The following is a 26,627-nucleotide window of genomic DNA, read 5'->3' as shown; positions in this document are numbered from 1 at the left end:
AGAAGCTTGGCCACACAGGTGGATTTTAAGTACTGTATTAAAAGAGGAGAGGGAGGTGGAAAACATGAGAGGTTTCGGGAGAGAATTCTAGAACATGTAGCCTAGGTGACTGAAAGCATGGCCACCAAGAATAGACCAAAATAGGATGGGGAGCTACGTTGAATAAGAGACCATTGTTGGAAGAACAGACAGCTGTAGGAGATGTGTGCCATTGGAGAAGTTTCCCGGGATGGGAAGGAATGGTGCCAGTGAGGATTTTGAAGATGACGCAAATTTTCCCTTTGAGGCGGTGTGGAATAAGAGCCAAAATGGGTTACTGATTACAGGGGTAGTGGGCAAGTGGGACTTTGGTGTGGGATAGAGAAAGGACAGCAGAGTTAAGGAGGAGCTAAAGTTCATGGTAGATATGAGACTCCATTTCATACAAACTGGGATAATGTGGTCTTGTATTGGAGTGCTGCACCTTATTGATGAGTTGGGATGCTGAGAGTAAAGTTTTGATAACTATATTACTTGAGCATATTTTGAGAGTTTCTAAATCAATACTACAAACATACCATTGCTTAGAATGATGTGTTGGATTTATTCAAAAATTCATTACATTTAGGATTTTGCTAATATCTCATTTCAAAATATTAAACATTTAAATATTCCAAAACTCTCAGACAAATTGGTGATATTTATGTTATACCACAGAACTTCTTTAACCTGATTCTACTTAATGAATAAGAGAGGCTTCTAGGTGTTGAATATATGAAATGAATAAGATCAACCACACACCATCAAATTATGTTTGAGTTATGCGAAGTGAGGTTGAGGATTCTATAAAAATATATCCATAGATGTGCATGATGCTTTTCAGTTTATGACACAAAACATTTCAGTTGCATTCCAGAATTACTTTAATACTATCATCAAACACAAGTTTTCAGTAGCGATTTAATAATGGGTTTCCAAGCTTTAAATTTATCTTTTCCTTTTTTGGAGCTGTACACTGATATTGATAAATTTACAGCAGAAAGCAATACTGCACAATGAAACTTTCAATACAAAAAAGAAAGAGTACCATGGCTGACAGTAAGATAGGAACATTGGAAGGAAAAATAGATTTTTTGACTTGTACCCTCTTTCTGTTGTCTATTAAATTACAGCTGAATTATTTAACAATTGCAGCAATAAAGCTTTATTGGCATCTTCACAAAATCTCTGCCTAAATGAGGAGGGGGAGTGCACAAAAGAAACAGGGAAATTAAACTTTTCAATAAATAGACAAGTTTTTTTTAAAAGTAATTTTCCATTTCGTCCTGTAAGTAAAGTATACCACAAAAAAATGGTCAGAAATAAAGTCTATGAACATAAATGTGAATGGTTGTGTGGAGGGACATTCAATTGAAGTCAATAGTCCAGAAAAGTAATAAAAGTTCCCCTCAAAAAAAGTTGGTGAACTAACTTTTTAGATTAGAAATAAGTCACATCATTATAGCTAAGCTATTGTTTCTCCATTCAGGCCTGAATGTGTCCCTTTATGTATGTTAGGAAAGAGTTGGTGTCCCATTCACAAGTCAGACTTTCATATGCACTATTCTGAGTGCTTTTTTTTGATTGAGGTCTACCTTTGTATCTAAAATATTGTAATTTGTCAAATAATTTTGCATGCCTGTAATTAATGAAAGGTGCTGCATCTTTGAAGTTTTCACTGTTGGTACTAAAGGATGTAGTTTTATAAATTCATTCTAATTTACTGTTCTCAAATGACATTCCTTAAATAACTCCTATCAACAAGATTGACCAAAATTGACACAGCTTACCTTGTACAGCTATCAACAAAATTTGGAACCACATTCTATTTGAAGATTAACTATTGTTGCCACAGTTAAACAGTAAGGATAGTTTACTGAGGTTCATTGCTTTGCATTGCCTAAAATAAAATCAAGTTTGGTATACATAGACATTCAGTCAACTAAGAACTCCAAAAGCAGATAAACTTCACAACATTTACTGCCCACTGTATGCTCACAACTTTTTCTGAGAGGTTGACTTTTAAATGAAGAATTAAAAAAATGCAAACCCTGATAATGGTTTTGTTAGCGTTGGAATGTTGCATTGGCCTCATACATAGTCTTTATACATGCTTGGATAATTCATTTACAATACAGTTAAGATTGGGAATCTTGAATTCAGAATTGTCATCAGTGCACTTTCTTTATGCGATACTTGCCATGTCTGTAGCCTTTCTCTTTTGCCATGCTGGCACAGGCATTGTGCTTGTTTTGCTGTAAGTGGTTCCAGTATTTGATTAATTCACTGGGCTGAAACTGATGGGAGGTAATTAGATGGCTATATTTACAGCTGGAATAAGAAACTCGCCAGTGATTGAAGAGGAACTCATTGGGTGGTGGCACTGGGTCAATTCTCAGTTTGGCAAGACAGATTCCAACATAGACATCCTCTAAGTGCAAACGCCGGATGCTCAAAGAGACTTTAAAAATCTTTTCTGCTAAGTCCCCAGAGAAAACATAACCGGTGCCCGAACAGAAAACTGGATAGCGCTCACTTGGGTAGAGCTCCGGAGGCATGTACCATTTGCTATCCTTGTTACGGTTTGGGGAATAACCACGCATCAGATATCCAGTGAAATAGTTATGACGTGGAGGATGCACAGGCTTTAACAGTTTGTTTATTAAATACTCTGTGTTCACAAACATGTCACTGTCAGTCTTCATAACGTACCAGGCATGCGGGCAGTATGTTGCGACCCAGTTCATTCCCATCAGAGTTTTAATAGTCAGATTATAATATGTATCCAGAAAGTCTTGTTGAATAATATCATGATAGTGTCTGCTTTCTTCCAGTAAAGTCTGTTGAAAGTTCCCACCAGCCTTTCTAAAACCTAGGAGAAAGAGATGTACCATACGTAATCCAGGGGCAATGCTTTCATTTCCCCAGGTTACCCTAATGGCATGTCGAGCTTCAGTTTGGCTGGGTTCAGCTGCAATCAACATAATTAAGAATGGGATTTGTCCTTCACATTTGTTTGGTTCGTTAATGATGTACTTATATTGGTGATGGGGTATATATCCTGTTCTCTTTTCGCTGTACATGGTTCCATTAGCATTTAATACATCCCCTAATCCAGTTACATCAGGAGGAGAAAGTGCAGTGCTTGAATTTATTGTATGAATCTTGTATACTTGAGCAGCCTCTTTCCAAACGTTCCTCATTGTGCTCTGATTGGTAGTACTTTTTGGTGACCTGAATCCTCTCATTGTATGAGAAACAGAATAACCAGTTTCTCTTGACCAAGTTTTACTAGTTACCCAGTCATGCTGATTAATGAACAGAAACATTGCAAATAAAAACAAAAGGCATATCAGTGCAATAACAGGAGTACGAAACAAAGAACGTTTAACATTCCAGGTCATCTTCATTAGGCAGCAGTACCGTCTTCTCCACTGAAGCATGTTGCAGCAGGGCTATTTGCAATGCTTAATGCCTTTTTTGTGCTCACATTGGCAATGTTTTACAACATAGCCAATCCTTTAAGGCCGTGTCCCTTGTTAAACTGCTCTAAGTGCTTGATTTTTATTATATATATGTGTCTATTTCCTCAGAAGGTACGTGGGACAGGTTAGTATTTGGCCTGTTGCAGACTTCTTTCCTTTTATCAACTCATCCAAGTGCAATCAGCAAGTAAATAATCCATATTTACATATGAGTATTTGTTGATTTAGAAGTTCCATTGAAACAACTTTTTTAAGTAAATGTGGATGGTACTGAATACCCAAACTTCTGGAGTCTTTGTTCTTGATATTCCGCAGAAGGAAACTGCAATATAATTCAGTCGTTATAATTTGTAGTCAGCGGTTCAAACTTATACACATTGTATTGTATTACATTCAGGTTATTGACTCAGTAGAAATTACTCATTACATTGGTGTATATTTTAAGTATCAAAGGCCTTCTGTTCAATTATCCATTGTTCTGGGTTCTTGGACCTAAGACTTTTATTGCAAGTATTTACACTGTTATGGGTTTGAGAGTTTCTATTTACTTATTGGAAGTGAAAAATGGCACTTTTTTGCCATACAGAGAAAATTTCCTCTATTGTTGTGGCTTATTTTAGTGAAATGATTTATTTTAGTGAAATACTGCGTTGTCACAGTTACACTGCCCTTTCTGTTTTGAAGTTTAATCAAAATTCAAATCTGTCTGCTTTCTATTTTGCAACCAATATTTATTGTAATATTTTTAAATGCATTTGTTTATATTTTTACAGTACTAAAATAAGCCTTTCCTCTCTCAACATTAGCTAATCAGTCATAGGCCCTTTTACACTCAAGCCTTGAATAGGACAAACTGGAGGGATAATTTGTAAAAGAATTGTCGGTCACAGTGCACTGCTCAGCTTGTTTCTGTCAATAAAAGTCAATAAGAAGCACCTGTCAATTATCAGTCTTTAGTTACCTAAATTCAGAACCTTTGAACACTAGCACATGATAAGCATCTCTATTTGCCATTAAGCTTGAAACACGTAGTTAGAACTTTGAAGTTGAAAAGAGTAGTTTTGTTAAGTTTTAGATTAATGTTTATGCGTAATGAGTTTTAAGATTTGCCACACCTTGCCTCATACTAAACTGGCTTCAGTATTGCTATTGATGAAATAAAACATTGGCAGTCCTTTGGCAGTCATTTCATACAAGAACAAAATTGAAGCATTTACTTGTACTTGCAGGAACTCACAAGAAATTGTTTAATATTTGTAAAATTTGCCTCTAATTCGATGCTTGATAGAGGTTGCCATCTTTAATGCAGAACAATGCTTTTGATAATATTGAACAGACCAAGCAATGAATTTCAATTCTTCCATTGATAGCAATATTGCTGAATATTTTAATAAACAGTTGACAATATTTTCCTAATAAGCTTTTGCCTATTAAAGCACTTGCTCCAGTTGATATAGTTTCAACAGTTCAATTTCCATACATGATTATGAATATGTTTTAATAATTTATTCTAAATGCAGACTAAATTCCTGGCCATATTAATGAACATAGCCTTGCTTATCCTTTCAGTACACATGACTCGATGTAGCTAGAACAAGCAAGAATCATTCATGTTTCATATTGATATATATATATATAACTTTCAATTGATCAGGTAGATAAATTACTAAGAGTCAAGATATAAATATGGCTTCTTCTTCATGCTGTTATGACATTTTAGTAAGAGAGTTTAAACACACAGATTTTACTTAAGCCCATCTATGTTCATTCTTAAGTTGCATTTATACACTTGCATGTAATACAGATTGTATACAACATAAAACATTTAAAGTTAGATCAAGACTCAGTATTTGAGAGTGAATTTTTTATGCCCTGTATAAAACAGTAGGCAGTGTTGTTAAAAAATCAATGTTGGTTACATGAGCAGTAAATTTTTAGTTGATAAAAATCATTTGGTTAATTCATTAATATTTACCAAAAAGTTGTTGCAAGAAGAGTCGTTGAGTGCTTAAGAGTAAAAAAAAACAAAATGTAGCTAATCTCCATGAATGTTTTAAAAAAAAGGATCAAGGTGCTTAAAATTACATTTTTATGATAAAATGTGATTTAAAAAATATTTGGTTCCAATATTAAAGTATATGGATCTAAGCTATGAGAGAAAAATGATACATAATCGCCTTAAGTAAATATTATTTATTTAATCATTTAGCAACCCAAAACTGAGTGAGTGAAAATTAGATATATTTGTGGGAATATAGTGAAAAGGAAACACTGACTCCAAATTGCTTTTAATATGGTTACTAATATTTTTGAAATATTAAACACATTAGTTTGAAGTTCCAATTCATTCTTTAAAATATTCTTAATATGAGTTTCAATGGAATATCTTCCACTGATTGAAGGCAGCCATTGCTGCTGTATACAATTGTTGATGGTATTGTACCTTTAAATTGTGATGTCTGTCTCAGACTGGCAGAAATTACATGGAAATTCCTGGATCCCTGTGGTTGCAGAATTACTGACCCCTACTCGCAAATTCCTCTTGCTTCATCAATAGTCAAAATCTTTTTTTTCTTTTTTAAAAAAAAAAGCTTGCTAGTATTTTGAGGTTTTACTGATGCATTTTAGGCAGCAGTGACAAACAATGATATTTGCCTTCTGGCGTCGAGCCTTGTAGCAATTTCTTTCAAATGAATAAATGGTTGCTGTAAATATCAGCAATTAGATACTGAAACAAGCATTATGTCTCTTAAAAGTAGCTAGTTGAAGTCTGACTGGCTCCAGTACCATTCCAGTTCTAAACCAAAACTCAAAGGAAATTCAGAGATAATCTGAAATATCCAGCCACAATAGAAAATGTTGCATAGATTAATGACTTTAATCTCCCCCTTATTTAAAATACAGTGACACAATTAAAGAAATGCCAAGTTAAATGGATTATTCCTGTTAGGTTGCTTTCATGTAGGGCATGTTGTGACTGAGTATAGCAATAAGTAAAGGGGATGACCTGGAATCATTTTGTTTAACTGGCGCTCTATTCAGAACTTATTTAGATAGAAAGTATGCCTTACTGGGAAATGATTGAAAAATAATCATTGATTTGACCTTTTTAAAGTAAATATCAATTCAGTTACATTCTAGACAATCATGGATGGTGCAGCATACCAGAACCATGAGTGGTTGGATGTGCATTTTTACTTAGACTTAGCTACTGTGTCTAGAGATGTATGAGGCAGACAAAGCACTCCATTTTCTCCTGTCCCACACCCAGTGTTCTCGTGTCGCTGCAGCGCCTATTGACCAGCTGGAGATCTGGTCTGATGCCAATATTTTTCATACTTCTTTAAATAGCTTTGCCAGTTTGTGTTAGGAAATATGTGTTTTATCATTTGGGATAATACAAGAAGCCTAGGGTGTTAAACCAATCCTGTGCTCCTTATTGGGCTCAGTCCTCTACCAATTGTTCCAATCATTTACTAAGCTTGAGAACAAATCAGCTGGCATTCCATACATGATGTCCTGTGTGGAGACACATGCATGGGAAAAATAACATGATTATGAGTTTTAGAAAGAATGATTAAAATGCTGAAGATATTTCAATAACTTTGGTTGAAAGCAAGATATATTTAATGGCCTCTGTGTTTGGTAGGTGGGGAGGAGATGGTGGCCATATTGGCATAACTTTAAAAGATCATATTTGACAGACAATGAACCTGCAGGAGCAGACGTTGATGTGCTGCATCAATACTGCTTGACTTTGCAGTCAACTGAAATAACTACAAACAACTAGAAATGGTGTTAAGATTGTGTTATCAAGTGAAAGGTAAACATTGTATACCAGAGGAAATCACTTAAGGGATTAAGAACTCTTTAATTCTGTTGACATTTTTTGGCACCAATAAGCGGCTTGATGTAGCAGCACTTTATTATTGAAAGAGTTAACTGCTGAGATAAACTATTTATTGGAAGTAGCATCGGCCTTCTTTGGCTTTAATGCGGCAGTTGTTAGTGAATTATTGAACAGTTTGTAACGTTTGTCATAAGGCACTTAATTGTTTACCTGGAAGTGTGCTACAACCATATGCATTATAGTTGTAAGTACAAATAATCTACATGTCAGTTAGTATGTTGTGGTTTTAACATTGAAAATTCTAGCAGCTGAAAGAGGAAAAAAACAAATGCATAACATGAGGGACAGGTTAGGGAGAGAAAAGTGCACTTACAGCATATATAATATTTTGAATGACGAGGTGGTGATGCAAGAACATTTTTTAGCATTGTTTTAATGTTATTTTTGCTATTGGACATGCACTAAAATAAATATGACTGAGGATGTGTCCCTTGGCAGCATTTGAAAAAAATTCTGTTGTCAAATTTTCCTGCAGAGATAATCTCTCAATTTTAATGCTCTCACTATTGACAGAACCAGTGGTTTACAAAATGTCTGTTTTACTTCCATGATCTTGCAGCTGCTCTTGAATTTGCAGTGAAATTATTTAATTTTAAATATTCTTAACACTATATTTCCACTTTACTGTATTATTGACATTGTGTAATGCAAAATGGTGGATTTTTCAAACCTTTTAAGCGCAGGAATGCAACTAAATTTTATCGACAAAAATGACTTTTACTTGAAATGCATATAACCAAGTTGATGAAATGAGTTATAAAGCATTCTAAGACAACCTATGGGTGAAAGAAACAAATAATCTTCGATTTCGGGAACTTTATTTTCTGATGCTGAAGTACCTCTGCCATCCTCATAAGATTAAGGATCTGCGAACAGCAGGTACAGGAGTTTGAGAACAAATCAAATACTTTTTTGAACCCTCCTTATATTTGTGAGAAAATCTCCATTCTGCAGCAGGATGTGTTTTTATTTAAATTGCTTGCTTTTGGATTTTTAATTCTAATTTAAATTGGAGGTTGAACAGATGCAAATGGAATTTAGAATTTATTTTACTGTAGAAATGTGTATGTTTCAACAGTTCGCAATGAATGGTGTTTCAATAGTTTTTTTTATTTCTACTGTTGCGTCCAGTGGTTTGATGGTCGAATTTGGGATTATTAGCACCTTCCTAACAGAATAATATGTACGTATTAACTTTTAATTAAAAACTGTTGCAAATTCTTTTGCTAATAATTTGAGATCTCTGGGCAATGTATGTTGGTTGTAATCTTTATTTAAGGGATATGCTGACTTAACTGTTGTAGCTGAACAGTTTTTTGCTCACACTGAATAGTTAGGGCTATATGACATTGCAGTTGCTTTAATATATTGAAGACGATGAATGGTTAGTTTTTGATTTTGAGGGCAATTTCCTGATTCTACCCCAATGAACTTCAAATCTTCAAATTCAGTAGGGCATTGAAATAGCTTTTGTTTAAATAACTTGCACATTTTGGAATGTTAAAATCCATAGATATTTTTGAGGTAAAAATTTTGTTTATAGTGGTCCTAATAATTGCAACAACATAATAAACTATTCCCTTTATTGTGTTTCACTGAAATATTCTGGTTTCAAATAAATAGTCTTGTTTTGTTGTACGTTAATTAGTTACCGCTTAATAGTACTCTTATGTACTGAAAACCTATTACATACTGAAAACCTATTGCACTGCTTGTCACTAGGTGGTAGTGCTCAGCATACATGAGTTCGATTTCACTGTTAACTATCCCAGTAATGTTTATTTAAGGTGTTTTATCTCAGTGTCAGAAAACACCTACAAAGCTGCAATTTAATTTTAAAACATCGCATCAATCCCAGCATGTTAATATAAAATGTTGCATGCACGCTTTTGTTGTAATTCAGGCTAAACGTGACCAGCCATGAATCTACATAAAGTCAGTAAAGCTCAGGAGTTAGTTATTAAAAGTCATTACATTTTTACTTAGAGGCATGTTCAGTTGTATTGTGATGTTATTAAAAAGTAACGCTGCTGTCGGCACAGTCACTGCTTTTATATTTAAAACTGTTTAATGATTCATTGCAGTCTGCTGATTGATGTTTGAGACAAACACTGACTGCAGTACAACAATTTTTGAATAAGATTTAGCAGTTTGCAAGTCTGGCATATTTAAAATTGAACTGCTTGCGTAACATTTGTTGTTTGTTCTTGATATCAAGAAAAATACCATTAGAGGAGTGAAGCCTATTTGCCTAATCTGAAATAGATGCAAACTGTGCACTGTCACAGATGAAGCAGGGATATATAAGGATTTAGACTAAGTTTTTCTACTCTTTAGGATGGGCTTATATAGTAAACATATAATTGTTAGATGTTTGCTAAATGTTTTTAGCTTTGATAGCTTAAAACAGTCTGCCCTCACAAGATGTGATGATTAAGTTTTGAATAAAACACCTGTATCTATTCAGTTTAAGCAACAAAATAGTAAACCAGCATTTTGTGCACTACTTGTGCTTTTTAAACAAATATAATTTGGCTTATCTTTGTTTCGTCTTTTGTTTTGATGGCTCAGTGCTCACAGCATGTGGCACAGAGTAAAACCATTTAACTGGGCTTTCGAGCTGCTTGTATATTGGAAATTGCTGTTAAACATGCAACTAGGATTTTTCTTAGGCAACACTTTAAACCAAAAAATCTGTGTTGATTTTTGAAGCTGTTGTCATCCATTTTCTTTATACTGTAGTCTATAATAAACAGTGAATTTAATCTGTTCCGTTTTGCTTCAATGCTGAAACACAGATGATCCTGTATTAGAACAATTGATCTCTTGTTCTCGAGGCAACTCTAAAGCATAAGAATAGTACAAGTAAGCTTTAACATACCTTCCTTTGTCAGGCTCCTTATGGGTAGAGATGCATACGCCGGCAGGAAACATGTTTTTGGCGAGCCATCATACCAACAAGAGGCTGCCGCTGAACATGCGCATATCTGGAGTAATTCAGCCTACGCTTAATTTTCACTTTTGTCTGCCCATCTGCCTGTCCATTACAGAGAATTACCTCAAAGCATTGAGGATTTTCTTTCACTTTTGAAGATGGTTGCTTACCACCGTAGCCACATTGGAGAACAGTTTGTCAGCTCTTTAGTTAAATGATGCAGCTCTGCAATCCTCAGCTGTATTTCTGGTCGATCGGTGTTTATAGACATCAGCAATAGAAGGCAACTGCTGTGTGCATGGACTGGTTCTTCAGTTGTGTACGGCATATTAGGGAAACTGCATCCAGTCCTTCAGGTTGCTAGGCAGCTAAGGCATGACTGTGAGCAGTGTTGATGCTGCGTAGGTTTGGTCTGTTAAGCTTACTCCTTTTGCATCAAATATGAAGAGGATCTGCTTTTCACTTCCTCCATCCTCTGAGAGCAGAAGGAAACGTCAGTGTACGGACAACTCCCACGTGATCATTACTGTATTAATGTCCTTCCTGTTTTGGCTAACAGTGCTGCTGCAGGACTCCTGGTGTTAGATGAAGGAATACGTGATTTTGTCAATGGGTTTTGCTTCACTGGGAATCTTAAACACAAAATGCTGGTAGCAAGCTTAAAAAGAAGAGCAAGTATTTGAGTACTGTCTCTCTTCAGCCTTTTTGTTATAAGTGAAAAATAACAGCTTATTTATCCTTTTGCATACTTCAAGAGAGATATTTCATGCCTATCTTGTGGCTTACTGAGTAAAATGCCTATTGGACCGTACTGCCTACTTTAAAAAAAATACACATCTCTGTCTACTAAATATTTTGACAAATTTACCCCTTCTCAGTTCCTTTTCTTGGTAACTCCTGAGAACTGAATGATTTAAAAATATACTGTTTTTATTGGCAGCAGTTGATCATTGAATCAAACTAGATTGAAAGGAGGAGCGACAAGCAAGACTTGTAAATACTTTAAATTACAACCAACTTCACTAAAATATACATCAGAATTAAAAATAAAAATGTTCACTGCCACCATGAATGAGAGGAATATAGATAACTTGGGTTAGTGCTTCTCTAGAATCAAATAGAGAACTGAAAATAAAAATGTTCACTGTTACCTTTATTACTTCTTGAATGATTGGGTAGATAACTTGGGTCAGTGCTTCTCTAGAGTCAGGCTGTACACAAGAAGACTAGCTGTTCTATTTTATTTTGTTTGGATATGTATCACCACAACCTGCTGGCTTAACCAAATAGCCTAAATGAATTTCTTCTCCACCGATGCTGCCAGACCTGCTGAGTTTTTCCAGGTAATTCTGTTTTTGTTTTGGATTTCCAGCATCCGCAGTAGCTTTTTGTTTTTATCTAAATGAACTTTGAGAGTTTCTGTATTGTAAATAATTACGCAACCTTTTTTGTAAACTTAGGTTGCCATTAATGTCCTGATAACAGAAATTGGATTTTAATAGTCATGATAGCCCAGGAGGAAAATTAAAAGGGCATTTAAAACCCCTTCTTTCAACTCCTTTGTTTATTAGTTGTAAAAATGGTTTGGCAATCAAGGCACTTCAATTGGAGCCTGTTTGCTTTCCCCTTGATGTGGAAAAGTGTGGGGAATGGACATTTTGGATGAGAAGTGGGGGTGGGGCAGTTGGTGGGAGGAGGTCATGTGATGAAACTTTAAGGAATATATTCAACCAGAGTTGGCAATATTAGTTACTTTACATGATCTACAGTGTCTAAAATGCACCATTGCTCTTTTCCATCAACACTTCGAGTGAGTTCAATTACATCATTTTAGGTTTTGAGACTGTTGCAGGATTAAAAATCATAATCACCCCCCTGTTCATTCTCCAAGCATGTGACCATTATTCATGGTTGAACTTGTACAGTAACCTTGTTCTCATCAGATGCCCAGTTTTTTGCAGTTTCAGTAGGAGACATTGGGGACAGGTTTCTCTTTAATAATTCAGGAGTGCTAAGAATGAATTATGGAGCTTCTACCATTGCTGCAGCTCAAATCAAATAACATGGTAGAGATTGGGAGTGGAATATGCAATCTTTATGCCCTGTGTACCCCAGTTTTTGTTGAATGCACTTGCTGAACATCCCTTCAGTTGAGGTTTAACCTGACTGTTAACAATATACTGTCATATCTGACCCCGAGCTGAGCTTCCAACCACAAATCCATGCAATTTTGGCTGGCCTACCATCCCTTAGCCTCTAAATTTGAGGTCATCCAAAACTCTGCTACTTGCGCCTCATCAAAAATTCTGTTCACCCATTACCCCTGTGCTCACTGACCTACATTGGCTCACAGTTAAGCAGCACTTTGATTTTAAACAAAAACAGAAAATGCTTAGCAGGTCGGGCAGCAAATGTGGAGAGAGAGAGATAGAGTTACCGATTCAGGTCAGTGACCTTTAATAGATATTCCCAGCATCCCTCAACAGCACCTTTGAAACCAGTGATCGCTATTACCTCAGAAGGACAAGGGCAGCAGCTGCATGGGAACCCCACCACTGCAAGTTCCCCTCCAAGCCATACACCATCCTGACTTGAAACTGTATCGCTGTTCCTTCACTATCACTGGGTCAAAATCCTGGAAGTCCTTTCCTAACAGCATTGTGGGTGTACCTGCACTACATGACCTGCAGCAGTTCAAGAAGACGGTTCACCACCACCACCTTGAGGGCAATTAGGGATGGGCAATAAATACTGACCTTACCAGCAATGCCCACACCCCATGAAAGAAGAAAAAATTATTTGTTTCCCAGCATCTGCGGTATTTTGCATTTGTACTTTGATTTTATAGCTCTCCTCCTTGTTTTCAAACTTTCCTTTTCCTCACCACTCCTGACCTCTGTAACCTCCCCCAGATCCTGGACTCTTAAGCATCACAACTTTAATTGCTACACCATTATTAGCACCTCTATTTTCCCTTTGAAGGTGCTCTTAGAATCTACCTCTTTGACCAATCTTTTGCTCATCTGCCTTCTTATCTCCTTAAGGACAGAAGAACATAAGAAATAAGATCAGCAGCAGGCCACTCAACCCGTCAAGCCTATTCTACCATTCTGAGAGTTCATAGCTGACCCTCTGCCTCACCTATACCTTTCTGCACTTTGCCCGTTATCCCTTGATTCCTTTCATATCTTAAAAAACCTATCAATCCCTGATTTGAATATACTAACATAGGCACTACACTTCCATACCCTCTTTCTTTGCCCACTATTTTTTTTCACTAAATCAGGCTTGAAATTCGGCAATTAGAAATATTCCAAACTAAAGCAATGGTTTTATATACATTTGGTACAGTTTTGCTTTTCATTTATGCCCTTGTTTTTTTTTTGCAATATGTATGGTGCTTGTGAAAAGTACTTTAATTTCTTCCATATTAAATTAACAATCTTTAATAAACATATCTGACACACAAGTAAATTGATAAATTTAATCAGCCTTGATCCACCAAAGGTTTGTACAATTCAAAAATTTTGTTGTAGATGTCATTCCTAATAGCTTAAAACAAAACTGAAAGATCAGCTACGTCATTTTACAATAGCTGATGAAAATGTAAGGCACTGTATCAAGGCATGGAAATAATTGTGCTTCAAAGACAAGAATACCTTTGAAACTAAAACAGTGTGAAAATTCCATCATGCTATAGATAAGAGAAAAAACTAATTTCCAAGTTTCCCTGCTACTTTTCAATGGTTCCAATTAGGTTTACACAGTGTATTATTGACACTACAGGGAGCCTGAACAACCAAGTGACACACAGTGAAGGGGACCAAATCATTCTCTTCAGGTGGCTTATAGATTAAGGCCACTTGAAGCATACAGCCAACCAATATAAACCCAATTCTTGTTTAAAGGCACGACCACATTTTGGGGCAGGGGGCGGCAGTTGGGGGAAGTATTCTGGCTTTAAGGATTGCATATGTACATCATGTTATTTAGAGTTGGATTCTGAATGTCATCAATAATTTGGTGGGGGAAAAAAGCAAACCCTTTGGGAAAGTTAATGCTGCAACAGATCAAGCCAATAAATTGCTGCCTGCCATCCTTGCCAAAAGTACTGACTGAATGAAATAGTTTAAAAGCTTAATAGCTCATCCACAACTCAGCTCCCCATGGCCTAGCTTGCAGCAAGTTCCATTTACCTGTCACCCCTGTGCTAGCTGGCCTTCGTTGACTCTAGTTAAGCAGTTTCAAAATTCTCATCCTTGATTTCAAATTCTTCCATGGCTTTGTCCCTCTTTCTCTGTAACGTCCTCAGCCACTACCAACATCCAGCATCTTTGCGTTCCTCCGATTCTGGCCTCTTGAGCATCCCTGAGGCCCAATGCTCTAGAATTCCTTCCCGAAACCTCTGACCCAGTGCTAGATTTTGTTTGATAATATAGTGTAAGGGCCTGGCACATATAGGGTTAAGGTGGGACTGAGTACACTGCCACCCACACGGTGTAAGAGAGTACATGACTTGCACCCAAGGTCAGTCTTGTGTTGCAGAGAGCTGTGTGCAAGCATGGAGACAACTATTTATAAAGGGTACAAGCAAGGAACTAGGTTTAACCTACATATGATTGCGAAGACATCTTCAGACCTATCAAACTGTGACCAACACCCTACAACAGATAACGCTCCTGTGAAGCTTCATGGGATGTTATCACATTAAAAAGGCTGCATAAATGAAAGTTGTTGTTGGCAGTAGTAACTTGCCGCCTCAAAACTTTTTTAAAATCTGAATATTAATTAAACTTGCTAAGTATGTTTTCTCATCAGTTAATGAATTGTTTTTGAATTGTACAGATTAACAATGCTGAGTTTACAATTTAACCTTTGTCCTAAAAATAACGTACGAAAATCGCTTTGCAAATATAATAATTTTCAAAATGGGATCCGTTTACAAATCTCTACATTTCTCATAGCCTCCTGAAAACTTTTTCAATAAATTTCACAATCTTCCATATTCTGTATCACATGAAATAAAAATAGAAAGTGCTGGCAATACTCAGCAGGTCTGGCAGCATCTGTGGAGAGGGAAACAGTTAAGAGTTCAATTTGACACTTCTTCAGAACTGAAGAAGGGTAAAAATGTAATGAGTTTTATGCCATAGAGAGGAAGGAGGGGGAGGAAGAACAAAAGGGGGAAGGTCTGGGAGAAAGTCGAGTCTGGAAAAAATCCACAGTATTTTGTTTTTATTCCATAGTCATGCATTTGTGGGAGAAAATACTTATATTAAATGTTAACTTATATTTTAAGTGCTATTTATAATACAAGTCCACATGATAAAAAGTGCAGAGAGATTTTTTTTTTTCAAGGTGTTAATGGGTTTTGCCTCCGTTTTCACAGGTAGTATCTCTTACTCTCTTGCCCTCCCTCCCCCAGAGAAAGTTCACGTGACTCATTCCTGGGATGAGGGGCTTATCAAATGAGGCAAGATTGAATAGGTTGGGCCTATACCCACTGGAGTTTAGAGGAATGAGAGGTGGTCTTATTGAAACAGATGAGATCTTGAGGGGACTTGATAGGGTGGATTTGGGAAGGGTGTTTAATTTTATGGGGGAGACCAGAACTAGGGGACACAGTTTAAGAATAAGGTGCCTCCTTTTTCAGATGGAGATGAGGCGAATTGTTCTTTCTCAGAGGCTGTTAATCTGTGAAAAATCTATATAAATTATTTGAAAAAAGGGGATCGGAATGGGGGTGGGGATGGAGGAGAGAGTTCATGATCTAAAATTATTGAACTCAATATTCAGTCTGGAAGGTTGTAAAGTGCCTAGTCGGAAGATTTTTCTTTTCCCACCTATTTCCATTATTTTTAAATGTATTTCCATCCATTGCTTTATCTCTGCCTTTTAGCCTATTTCGATCCCTTCCCTCCACCCCACCCCACTAGGGCTATCCGTACCTTTATTATCACATTCCTTAGATAATATCACCAGCTTCAACACCTCTTTGTCCTTTTGTCTATGACATCGTTTGGTTATCTCCACCGATCACTGGCCCTCTATCCAGCTCTACCTGTCCCATCCCCTCTTAAACCAGCTTATATTTCACCTCTTTTCTATTTTTCCTTAGTTCTGTTGAAGAGTCATACGGACTCAAAACGTTAACTGTGTTCCTCTCCGCAGATGCTGTCAGACCTGCTGAGTTTCTCCAGGCATTTTTGTTTTTGTTTTGGATTTCCAGCATCCACAGTTTTTTGCTTTTACCATATATTGTCCATCCCTAATTGCCCTTGAGAAGATGTTGATGAGATGCCGCCTTGAACCGCTGCAGTCCATGTGGTGTAGGTAGACCCACAGTGTTGTTAGGGAGGGAATTCCAGGATTTTGACCCAGTGACAGTGAAGGAACGGCAATATATTTCCAAGTCAGGATGATGAGCGGCTTGGAGAGGAACTTCCATGTGGTGGTGTTCCCATGTGTCTGCTGCCCTTGTGTTTCTAAATGGTAGTGGTTGTGGGTTTGAAAGGTACTATCTAAGGGGCCTTGGTGAGTTCCTGTAGTGCATTTTCTAGATGTTACACATTGCTGTCACAGTCGGTGGTGGAGGGAGTGAATGTTTGTGGATGAGGTGCCAATCAATCTGGCTGCTTTGTCCTGGATGGTGTTGAGCTTCTTGAGTGTTGTTGGAGCTGCACTCATCCAGGCAAGTGGAGAATATTCTATCACACTCCTGACTTGTGCCTTGTGGGTGGTGGACAGACTTTGGGGAGTCAGGAGGTGAGTTGCTTGCCACAGGATTCTTAGCCTCTCTCATAGCCATAGTATTTATATGGCTAGTCCAGCTCAGTTTCTGGTCAATTGTAACCCCCAGGATGTTGATAGTGGGGGATTCAGCGATGGTAATGCCATTATCCAACCACATTTACAATCTCCCTTTCTTTTCCAACACCCTGGAATGTTTTATTCACACCTGGCTGTACATTATCCTACCCACTAGCCTGTTCATTCTTGTCCTACTCACAGCATGAAGAATGACCTGATCGAAGTGACCACTGACATCCATTGTGATTGGGCTATAGTTGTAGCACTTGACTTATCCTTGCCCATTTTGCTTTCATGGTTCTACTTCTGCCGACTTGATATAGCCAGCATAGTGCCTGCATGGTTTTCCATGTCTACCTCCACAGATTATTTCTGCTGTGTTTCAGGAGCCCATCTTTGGTCCCTTCCTACTCCTTGCTTGTAAGCTGCCCTGATAACGTTCTTATTAAGCAGCATGTTAGCTTTTATAAAAGTGGTGATGGATCTAAGCTTTGCTGCAGGTGCGACACTGTCAACTGCATACCTGTTGCTGTCTAACTAGTTTAATTACATCATGGCCAGAGTGTGTTTGGAGGCAGGATGGGTGGATCGTTGTAAAATGCGATGGGATAGTGCCTTCCCAATGCCTTTCTGCCTGCGCTGGTATTTTAGCAGCGACGGCTTAGGGGATGGGTGGGAGGTTTGCCCACTCTTTGGCCAATTGAGGCCATTTAAGAGCCATTTCCTGCCGCCACTAGTATTTTACCACATGTGGAAGCTATTCTGGCTGCCTCCCTGTGGGCTCGGTTTGGACCCCCTTGATCAGACACCCTCTGGCCCACGCTGGCTTCCCTCGCTAGAAGAAATCCTTCCATCCTCGTGATTGCCTCCCTAAACCCCCTCCCCCCTCCTCGTTGGGTACTGCCTGATTGGCCCTGGTGATCCTTGACTCTTCACTTAGCTTTACTCCAGACCTCATTGATGGTTACTAGTCTGGAGCTGCTGCAGTCCCAGCAGTGACCTCTGCTCCTGCTGGGACTGAAGTGCTGGTGGCCCTCTGGCCGACAGCTCTTGGAGGTGGGACACCCTGCCTCAGAAGGATGGAAGCCATGACTGCATGCAACTAATTTTCTGCACAGTGTAAACTCGTTTCGTTGTTCCCAGGGCTGGCAGAGATGGGTTTGTACCCTGACTTTCTGGCTGGTGAGTTGTACTACCGCCTCTTCTTGAAATACCCATGTCATAGATGATCCCGAACTTACTCCAGCTGAGTGTTGACCTCGTGAATCACCTGAAAAGAGCAGGAATCCCAGGTCAGATGGAGTCCTGTGCAGGCCACTGCACATATTCCTAGGAATGAATGAAAGTTCTGCATTTTTTTTTAATTGGCTTTTCCTAAGAGTATATTCTGTAGCTCCTGGTTAAAACTCCATGGATGTCAGCAGTGGATGACAACAGTGAAATATGTCCCTAATAATTGTGCCTTGAGCTGGATGATTCTTGCCTAAACAATTGGAGTCACCTCCAGTTTTGGTGTCTCATTGTTCAAGTGGGCAGTTATTAAGATTATTTTGAAGAACATGGGTTGGTTCTCTGGAAATTTGGATTTCCAGCATCTGCAGTTTTTTGCTTTTAACAATGGGTTGGTTCTCTTTGGCTTTATCTATGACTGACATACAGCTATCAGAGAGCACAGCCAATTTCCAATGGTATAGCAGTAAAAGAATAATTGCCAGTCCTATTGCATGCTGCCTATGTTCATGATCTATTAGAATCCTTCCTCTTATGGAAAATGCAATTTGCAATGAATGTGAAAAATTCCTAAATACAATAAATTATAACTTAAAGTTGTTTGTGATGAATTTCCTGCCATTTTCCCTCTTATATAATGTTTAACTTTTTTCACTCTTTTATCTCTTTCCCCCATCATCACAAATTCAGAAATAAGGCGCTGCTCTCCATTTTTGAAGCTAATTCTAATTACTTCAGAGGATTAAATGTGATATATTCTGTAACTCAGCCCTTTCTGATTGGTTGTTCTTAAAATATCTAACATATTAAATTTTGATATTGAAAAAAGTTATTCACTCATTGTGCTAGTGTTATAAAATGCTTTATCATTTTAAAAATAATTAGACGCTATTCAGCCTGCCATTGGTATGTCAGTGTTAACAAACAGCATGCCTAGAGTTCTGGGGTCTGCCTTTTTTCTTGCACCTGGCTATGGAAGAAGTTGCAAGCTGCTATGCAACTACTTGGTCTTTGCAGTCAGTCTGTACTTTGCTCATCAGCATAGTTGCTTAAAGCCAGTGTGAACTGGTGAGCAAAACATATGTTGACTCTAAAATCAGTTGTTAGCTTCCTTTCTCCACAATAAAGCCAGTGGGAAAAGGCATTTTAACCACATTACTGTTTAAATGTTATTGCTGGTAAGCCCGAAAAATGCACAGTGGCAAATTGGAAAAAGTTAATGTTTTGTTCGAGTGGACCTGAGAAGCTCAGGAGATGAAGCAAATCCAGGACGACAGTGCAGAGTTTGTGGTGGGGCTAAACATGATGGTTTTGCTCTTTTCTGTGTTCAGCCAGAATAAATTGTGGCTCATTGAAGACTTCCTCATAATCTCTAAAAATGTTACTTTTTAAAGCTTATATCAAATCTTGAAATCGACTCCACTCTTTCAACAAATGAATTCTGGTGCAACTTGCTGTGTTTTTTAAAAAAAATTCTCCTCATCTCCCCTCTGGTTCTAATGCCTTAAATTTGTGTCCTCTGGTTATTGATCTTTTGCCAGTGGAAAAAATTTCCCCTTCCTTACTCTGTCAAACCCCCATCATAATTTTGAAGACCCCTATTATATTCCCCGTGACCTTCTCTGCTCTGAGAACAACAACCCCAACATGTCTAGTGTCTCCACACAACTGAAGTCCCTTATCCCTGGTACCATTCAGATAAACCTCCTCTGCAGTTTCTCCTAGACCTAAAATATGACAAAAAATAATTTACATAATAAACAATATCAAAATAAGTTTCATTACAAATAACTTGATTTTAAAACTCAGCCCAATGGCGTTAAAAATATTATTTGATCTTAGCTTAGCTGACTAAATGCACCCGGGTCTCTAGGAATGCTTCAGTGAATGATATTTTCTTCAAAGCCTTTGCACTTATATAATTAAAATAAATATATAACATCAGTGCCTAGTGTCTTTGCATATTTTTGTCTGGAATAGTGTTTTTTAAATTATTTTCTTCTCCTTGGAGTCTGCACAGAATGATCCCTGTGTAGAAAGCAAAGAAAATTATGATATACAAATATGATAGACCAGGTTGCTTTTGACATAATAGACATGCAAATTTTTTCTAGATGCACTATAATCAGTGGAATGCAGAGGTAGAGGTAGATTTGTTTTACAAAGCTAATTTCTGAGCTGAATGTTTAGAAATACTTTTTAAAAAGAAAGTTTTATATATAAGTCACTAATTGAACTTGAGCAGCTTTAATTTACGTTTGTAGCAAAATCTGCCAACTCCCAGTGATTTGTTCTTACTTTTTCTCCTTGGATAACTGTCTTAGTATGGAGTGTACACCAAAGCCCAATTAAAATGAATGTGTTGGATTCCTATTTTCTATTCAGACACTTTCTCCACAAAAGCAGATAGTTAAAGGAAGGGGGATGACATTGTAATTTTGCTAACATAGAGGATTGCAGTAAACAGTGTGATATTCAGTATGTGTACCATCTTTGTGGAAGAGTCCTCCTTTGAGAAGTGTTTGACTATTTTCGAGGGCATTTAAGAGCCAATCAAGTTTCTGTGGGTTTGAAGCCATATCTAGGCTAGATCGGGTAAGGAAGCACTTTTTTTTCGTTCGTGGGATGTTTATTGCCCATCCCTTGTTCAGAGAGCATTTAAGAGTCAACCACATTGCTGTGGGCCTGGAGTCATGTGTAGGCCAGACGAGGTAAGGACAGCAGTTTTCCTTCATTAGTGAACCAGATGAGTTTTTACAACAATTGGCAATGGCTTTGTGGTCATCATCAGATTTTCAATTCCAGATTTTTATTAAATTGAAGTTTCACCATCTGCCGTGAAGGGATTCGAACCTGGGTCCCCAGAGCATTACCCTGGGCCATTGGAATACTAGTTCAGTGACAATACCATCTCCCCTCTAGTTGTTATGGTCACCATTTCTGAGACTCGCTTTATCTTTCAGATTTATTCATTTAATTTAAATTTCATCACCTGCCATGGTGGGATTTGAACCCATGTCCCAGATCATTAGTCTGGGTCTACTAGTCCAGTTACATTATCACCAACCACTGTCTCCACACTTAAGGTGAAAAGCTCAATAAACTGCCTTCACAATCAAAGATTTATTTAGCAACAATACATAGCCAAAGAATGCAGACAAATGTGCCTCAAGTATAATTTACAAATTAACACAAGTATCATAATTTAAAACCTTCCTCAGAAAATGCCTCTGTTAAGAATTTTGGTTGTGTTGCAAATGTTTTTGTCTTTGAAGATATATGATGGCCAAAAACACCAAGTTTATTGTTTCCAACATTGTTTTCTTAATAATATGTTAGTGTTAACTTAGTCGTGTTTGAAGGTAGTGATAGAGATGTTTTCTATTTCAGACTGCTTAGTTAAAGGAAGCTTTGGTTACATTTTGATGGTGAGCAAGAGGTATTCATTGTTTTTTTGATATTTTTTCGGGCTTACCTGCATGAAAGCACAGATCATGTGGCACCAATAAACTACTTTGTTCACATTTATGTTACCTTCTTGGCATTGAACTCTGAACATAGGGATCTGTGTGACCCCAGTGTGATAACACATCTAAAGTACACAGGATGTGCATCGATGTACAGCTATTTGCTGAAGGAAGAACATTGGACTTAAAACACTGATAAAAGCTGATTGCGGGGTGCAGGGGAGAGAAGAGAAGACTCATTTGTCGCTTTGCTTTTCTTACTCATGCTGTAGGAACCTCACCATGTTTGCTGTCGTATCAACTGCACTGAAAAGATTTTAAAATATGCGGCTTTATTTTCTCTGAATCAAAATGACAGGATCATTTTTGTTCTGGAGTTACTAATAAAGCTGCCTTTATCTTTAATCCTTGTCACCTGTAATCAGTGGTTAAATTATTTCTGTTTTAAAAAGCAATTGAGCCACAGCACCAACAAACTTTATTTTTCTTATTGTAGAGTAAATGATTAACTAGCTACCAAGCATGTGCATATGGAGCTATGTCACAGTGATATCACTCACTGAGAGATGAGATGAGTGTAAAACATCTCAGAGTAGCTCCAGCCATGTCTTGGTCTTACTTACCCTTTGTAAATAGTTAGCATGCAAATAAATGATTTTGATCAAAAGGGCATAGCCTCCAGCAAGATCTCTTGTAGAGCAAGAAGCCAACGAATTCCAAGGTAAACCCACAATAACAGAGTTTTCACCTCTCTCATTCTGTGCAAGGCACTGGTCACTGAGTGGAGGGTGCAAAGGCAACCTATTCCTGGCTTCAAATCTCAAGTTATGGAAGACATGAGTAGTTTGAATGTAGCCAATTATTTAACTCCAGCCATGACTACAAAGCTAAATATTAAGTATAAAATAAACAAACTTTGAAGCAAAGTTAGAATAAATTACTTTTCTCACAGGACATCACTGCAGGAGTTCCTCAGGGTAGTGTCCTAGGCCCAACCATCTTCAACTGCTTCGTCAATGACCTTACTTCCATCATAAGGTCAGAAGTGGGGTTGTTCGCGGATGATTGCACCATGTTCACCATGTGTGACCCCATAAGACATAAGACATAGGAGCAGAAATTAGGCCATTCGGCCCATCGAGTCTGCTGCGCCATTCAACCACGGCTGATAAGTTTCTCAACCCCATTCTCCCGCCTTCTCCCCGTAACCTTTGATCCCCTTACCAATCAAGAACCTATCTATCTCGGTCTTAAATACACTCAATGACCTGGCCTCCACAGCCTTCTGTGGCAATGAATTCCATGGATTCACCACTCTCTGGCTAAAGAAGTTTCTCCTCATCTCTGTTCTAAAAGGTCTTCCCTTGACTCTGAGGCTGTGCCCTCGGGTCCTACTCTCTCCTACTAATGGAAACATCTTCCCCACATCCACTCCATCCAGGCCTTTCAGTATTCTGTAAGTTTCAATCAGATCCCCTCCTCATCCTTCTAAACTCCATCGAGTATAGACCCAGAGTCCTCAAACGTTCCTCATATGTTAAGCCTTTCATTCCTGGGATCGTTCTCGTGAACCTCCTCTGGACCCTCTCCAGGGCCAGCACATCCATCCTGAGATACGGGGCCCAAAATTGCTCACAATATTCTAAATGTGGTCTGACCAGAGCCTTATAAAGCCTCAGCAGCACATCCCTGCTTTTATATTCTAGTCCTCTCGAAATAAATGCCAACATTGCATTTGCCTTCCTAACTACCGTGTCAACCTGCAAGTTAACCTTAAGAGAATCCTGGACTAGGACTCCCAAGTCCCTTTGCACTCCAGATTTCTGAATTCTCTCCCCATTTAGAAAATAGTGTATGCCTCTATTCTTCCTACCAAAGTGCATGACCTCACACTTGCCCACGTTGTATTCCATCTGCCACTTCTTTGGCCATTCTCCTAACCTGTCCAAATCCTTCTGCAGCCTCCCCGCCTTCTCAATACTACTTGTCCCTCCTCCGATACTGAAGTAATCCATGCCCAAATGCAGCAAGACCTGCGCAATATCCAAGCTTAAGCTGACAGGTGGCAAGTAACATTCGTGCCACACAAGTGCCAGACAATAGCCATCTCCAACAAGAGAGAATCTAACTGTCACCTCTTGACATTAATGGCATTACCATCGCTGAATCCACCATTATCAACACCCTGGGGGTTACCAATGACCAGAAACTGAACTGGACTAGCCATATAAATACTGTGACCACAAGAGCAGGTCAGACGCTCGGATCCTGTGATCACAGAATCACAGAGTGCAGAAGAGGCCCTTCGGCCCATCGAGTCTGCACTGACACGTGAGAAACACCTGACCTACCTACCTAATCCCATTTACCAGCTCTTGGCCCATAGCCTTGAATGTTATGATGCGCCAAGTGCTCATCCAGGTACTTTTTAAAGGATGTGAGGCAATCCGCCTCCACTACCCTCCCAGGCAGTGCATTCCAGACTGTCGCCACCCTCTGGGTAAAAAAGTTTTTCCTCTCAGCCCCCTAAACTTCCTGCCTCTCACCTTGAACTTGTGTCCCCTCGTGACTGACCCTTCAACTAAGGGGAACAGCTGCTCCCTATCCACCCTGTCCATGCCCTTCATAATCTTGTACACCTTAATCAGGTTGCCCCTCAGTCTTCTCCGCTCCAACGAAAACAGCCCAAGTCTATCCAACCTCTCTTCATAACTTAAATGTTTCATCCCAGGCAAAATCCTGGTGAATCTCCTCTGCACCCCCTCCAGTGCGATCACATCCTTCCTATAATGTGGTGACCAGAACTGCACACAGGACTCCAGCTGTGGCCTCACCAAGGTTCTATACAATTCCAACATGACCTCCCTACTTTTGTAACCTGTGCCTCGATTGATAAAGGCAAGTGTTCCATATGCCATTTTCACCACCTCATTAACATGCCCCTCCGCCTTCAGAGATCTATGGACACACACGCCAAGGTCCCTTTGTTCCTCAGAACTTCCTAGTGTCATGCCGTTCATTGAATACTTCCTTGTCAAATTACTCCTTCCAAAGTGTATCACCTCACAGTTTTCAGGTTAAAATTTCATCTGTCACTTATCTGCCCATTTGACCATCCCATCTATGTCTTCCTGTAGCCCAAGACACTCAACCTCACTGTTAACCACCCGGCCAATCTTTGTGTCATCCGCAAACTTACTAATCCTACCCCCCACATAGTCATCTATGTAATTTATATAAATGACGAATAATAGGGGACCCAGCACAGATCCCTGTGGTACACCACTGGACACTGGCTTCCAGTCACTAAAGCAGCCTTCTGTCATCCCCCTTGCCTCCTACAACTAAGCCAATTTTGAATCCACCTTATCAAATTACCCTGTATCCCATGTGCATTTGCCTTCTTTATAAGTCTCTCATGTCAAAGGCTTTGATGAAATCCATGTAAACTACATCAACTGCACTACCCTCATCTACACACCTGGTCACCTCCTCAAAAAATTCTATCAAATTTGTTAGGCATGACATCCCTCTGACAAATCCATGCTAACTATCCCTAACCAACTCTTGCCTCTCCGAGTGGAGATAGGTTCTCTCCTTCAGAACTTTCGCCAATAGTTTCCGTACCGCTGATGTGAAACTCACTGATCTGTAGTTTCCTGGATTATCTCTACAGCCCTTCTTAAATAGCGGAACCACATTAGCTGTTCCCCAGTCCTCTGGCACCTCCCCCATGGCCAGAGAGGAATTAAAGATTTGGGTCAGAGCCCCTGCGATCTCCTCCCTTGCCTCCCTCAGGAGTCTGGGACACAATTCATCCGGACCACTTGTCCACTTTTAAGCCTGCCAACACCTCCAATACCTTGTCACTCCTTATATCAATTTGCTCAAGAACCTCACAGTCCCTCTCCCCGAGTTCCACACCTTCATCCTCATACTCTTGGGTGAAGAAGGATGTGAAGTATTTGTTCAACACTCTACTGATGTCCTCTGGCTCCACCCACAGATTGCCCCCTTGGTCCCTAATAGACCCTACTCTTTCGCTGATTTATCCTCTTCCCATTGATATACTTATAGAATATCTTGGTATTTTCTTTACTTTTACCAGCCAGAGCTTTCTCATATCCCCTCTTTGCTCTCCTAATTGCCTTCTTAAGCTCCACCCTGCACTTTCTGTATTCCACTAATGCCTCCGCTGATTTGCTGCCCTTGTACCTGCTAAAAGCCTCCCTTTTCCTTCTCATTGTATCCTGAATATCCCTGGTCATCCGGGTTCTCTGGGCTTGTTACCCTTGATGAGTAATTCACCTCCTGACTCCCCAAAGCCTATCCACGAGGCACAAGTCAGGAGTGTGATGGAATACTCCCCATACTTGCCTGGATGAGTGCTGCTCCAACAACACTCAAGAAGCTCGTCACCATCCAGGACAAAGCAGCCTGCTTGATTGACACCCCATCCACAAACATGCACCACCTACACAAAGTGAAAAGGTTGCAATCATGTCCTTGAATAGGAGGCAGTATTGCAGTGGGGAGCTAGTCATGGAGGCGGGTCCGTTTAGTTTCAGTGCATAAGAGGGAGAACGCTCAGAGAGCTACTCATGCTACTCATACACATAGGCCATTGAGTATGCAGAGGTCCCATTGAGTTAGTTTAAAGGAACTGGATTAATTTGGGGGAAATGGCCCTTCAGGGGTTAATGGGGTGTAGCAGGGGGATCTAGGCAGCTGTGTTAGTGGAGCATGTCACGGATCGACTCTTCCATTCTCTG

At 39.0% G+C, this 26,627-nt stretch overlaps 2 protein-coding genes across 3 annotated transcripts in view; one reads left to right on the top strand and one right to left on the bottom strand.

The window, feature by feature from the left end:
• Positions 1-26,627, top strand: part of cdc73 (cell division cycle 73, Paf1/RNA polymerase II complex component, homolog (S. cerevisiae)) — a 357,191-nt gene that overhangs the window by 148,597 nt on the left and 181,967 nt on the right. The gene's annotated exons all lie outside the window — the stretch shown is intronic.
• LOC144692656 (beta-1,3-galactosyltransferase 2-like) lies at positions 885-11,622 on the bottom strand. 2 transcript variants are annotated; one of them, XM_078561734.1, is made up of 2 exons: positions 11,500-11,622; positions 885-3,825 (listed from the first exon to the last, which is right to left on the bottom strand). In XM_078561734.1, exon 2 carries the CDS (start codon positions 3,459-3,461, stop codon positions 2,190-2,192), a length of 1,272 nt encoding a protein of 423 aa, XP_078417860.1. In that variant the 5' UTR covers positions 3,462-3,825; positions 11,500-11,622; the 3' UTR covers positions 885-2,189. The 2 variants fall into 2 exon arrangements, with proteins under 2 accessions (XP_078417860.1, XP_078417859.1); XM_078561733.1 differs by lacking the exon at positions 11,500-11,622 and adding an exon at positions 10,295-11,366.

The sequence above is a fragment of the Cetorhinus maximus genome, chromosome 17 (assembly GCF_964194155.1).
Source record: "Cetorhinus maximus chromosome 17, sCetMax3.hap1.1, whole genome shotgun sequence".
Taxonomy (NCBI): domain Eukaryota; kingdom Metazoa; phylum Chordata; class Chondrichthyes; order Lamniformes; family Cetorhinidae; genus Cetorhinus; species Cetorhinus maximus.
The sequence above is the reverse complement of the archived record's forward strand: the minus strand, read 5'-3'. Positions and strand labels throughout refer to the sequence as shown.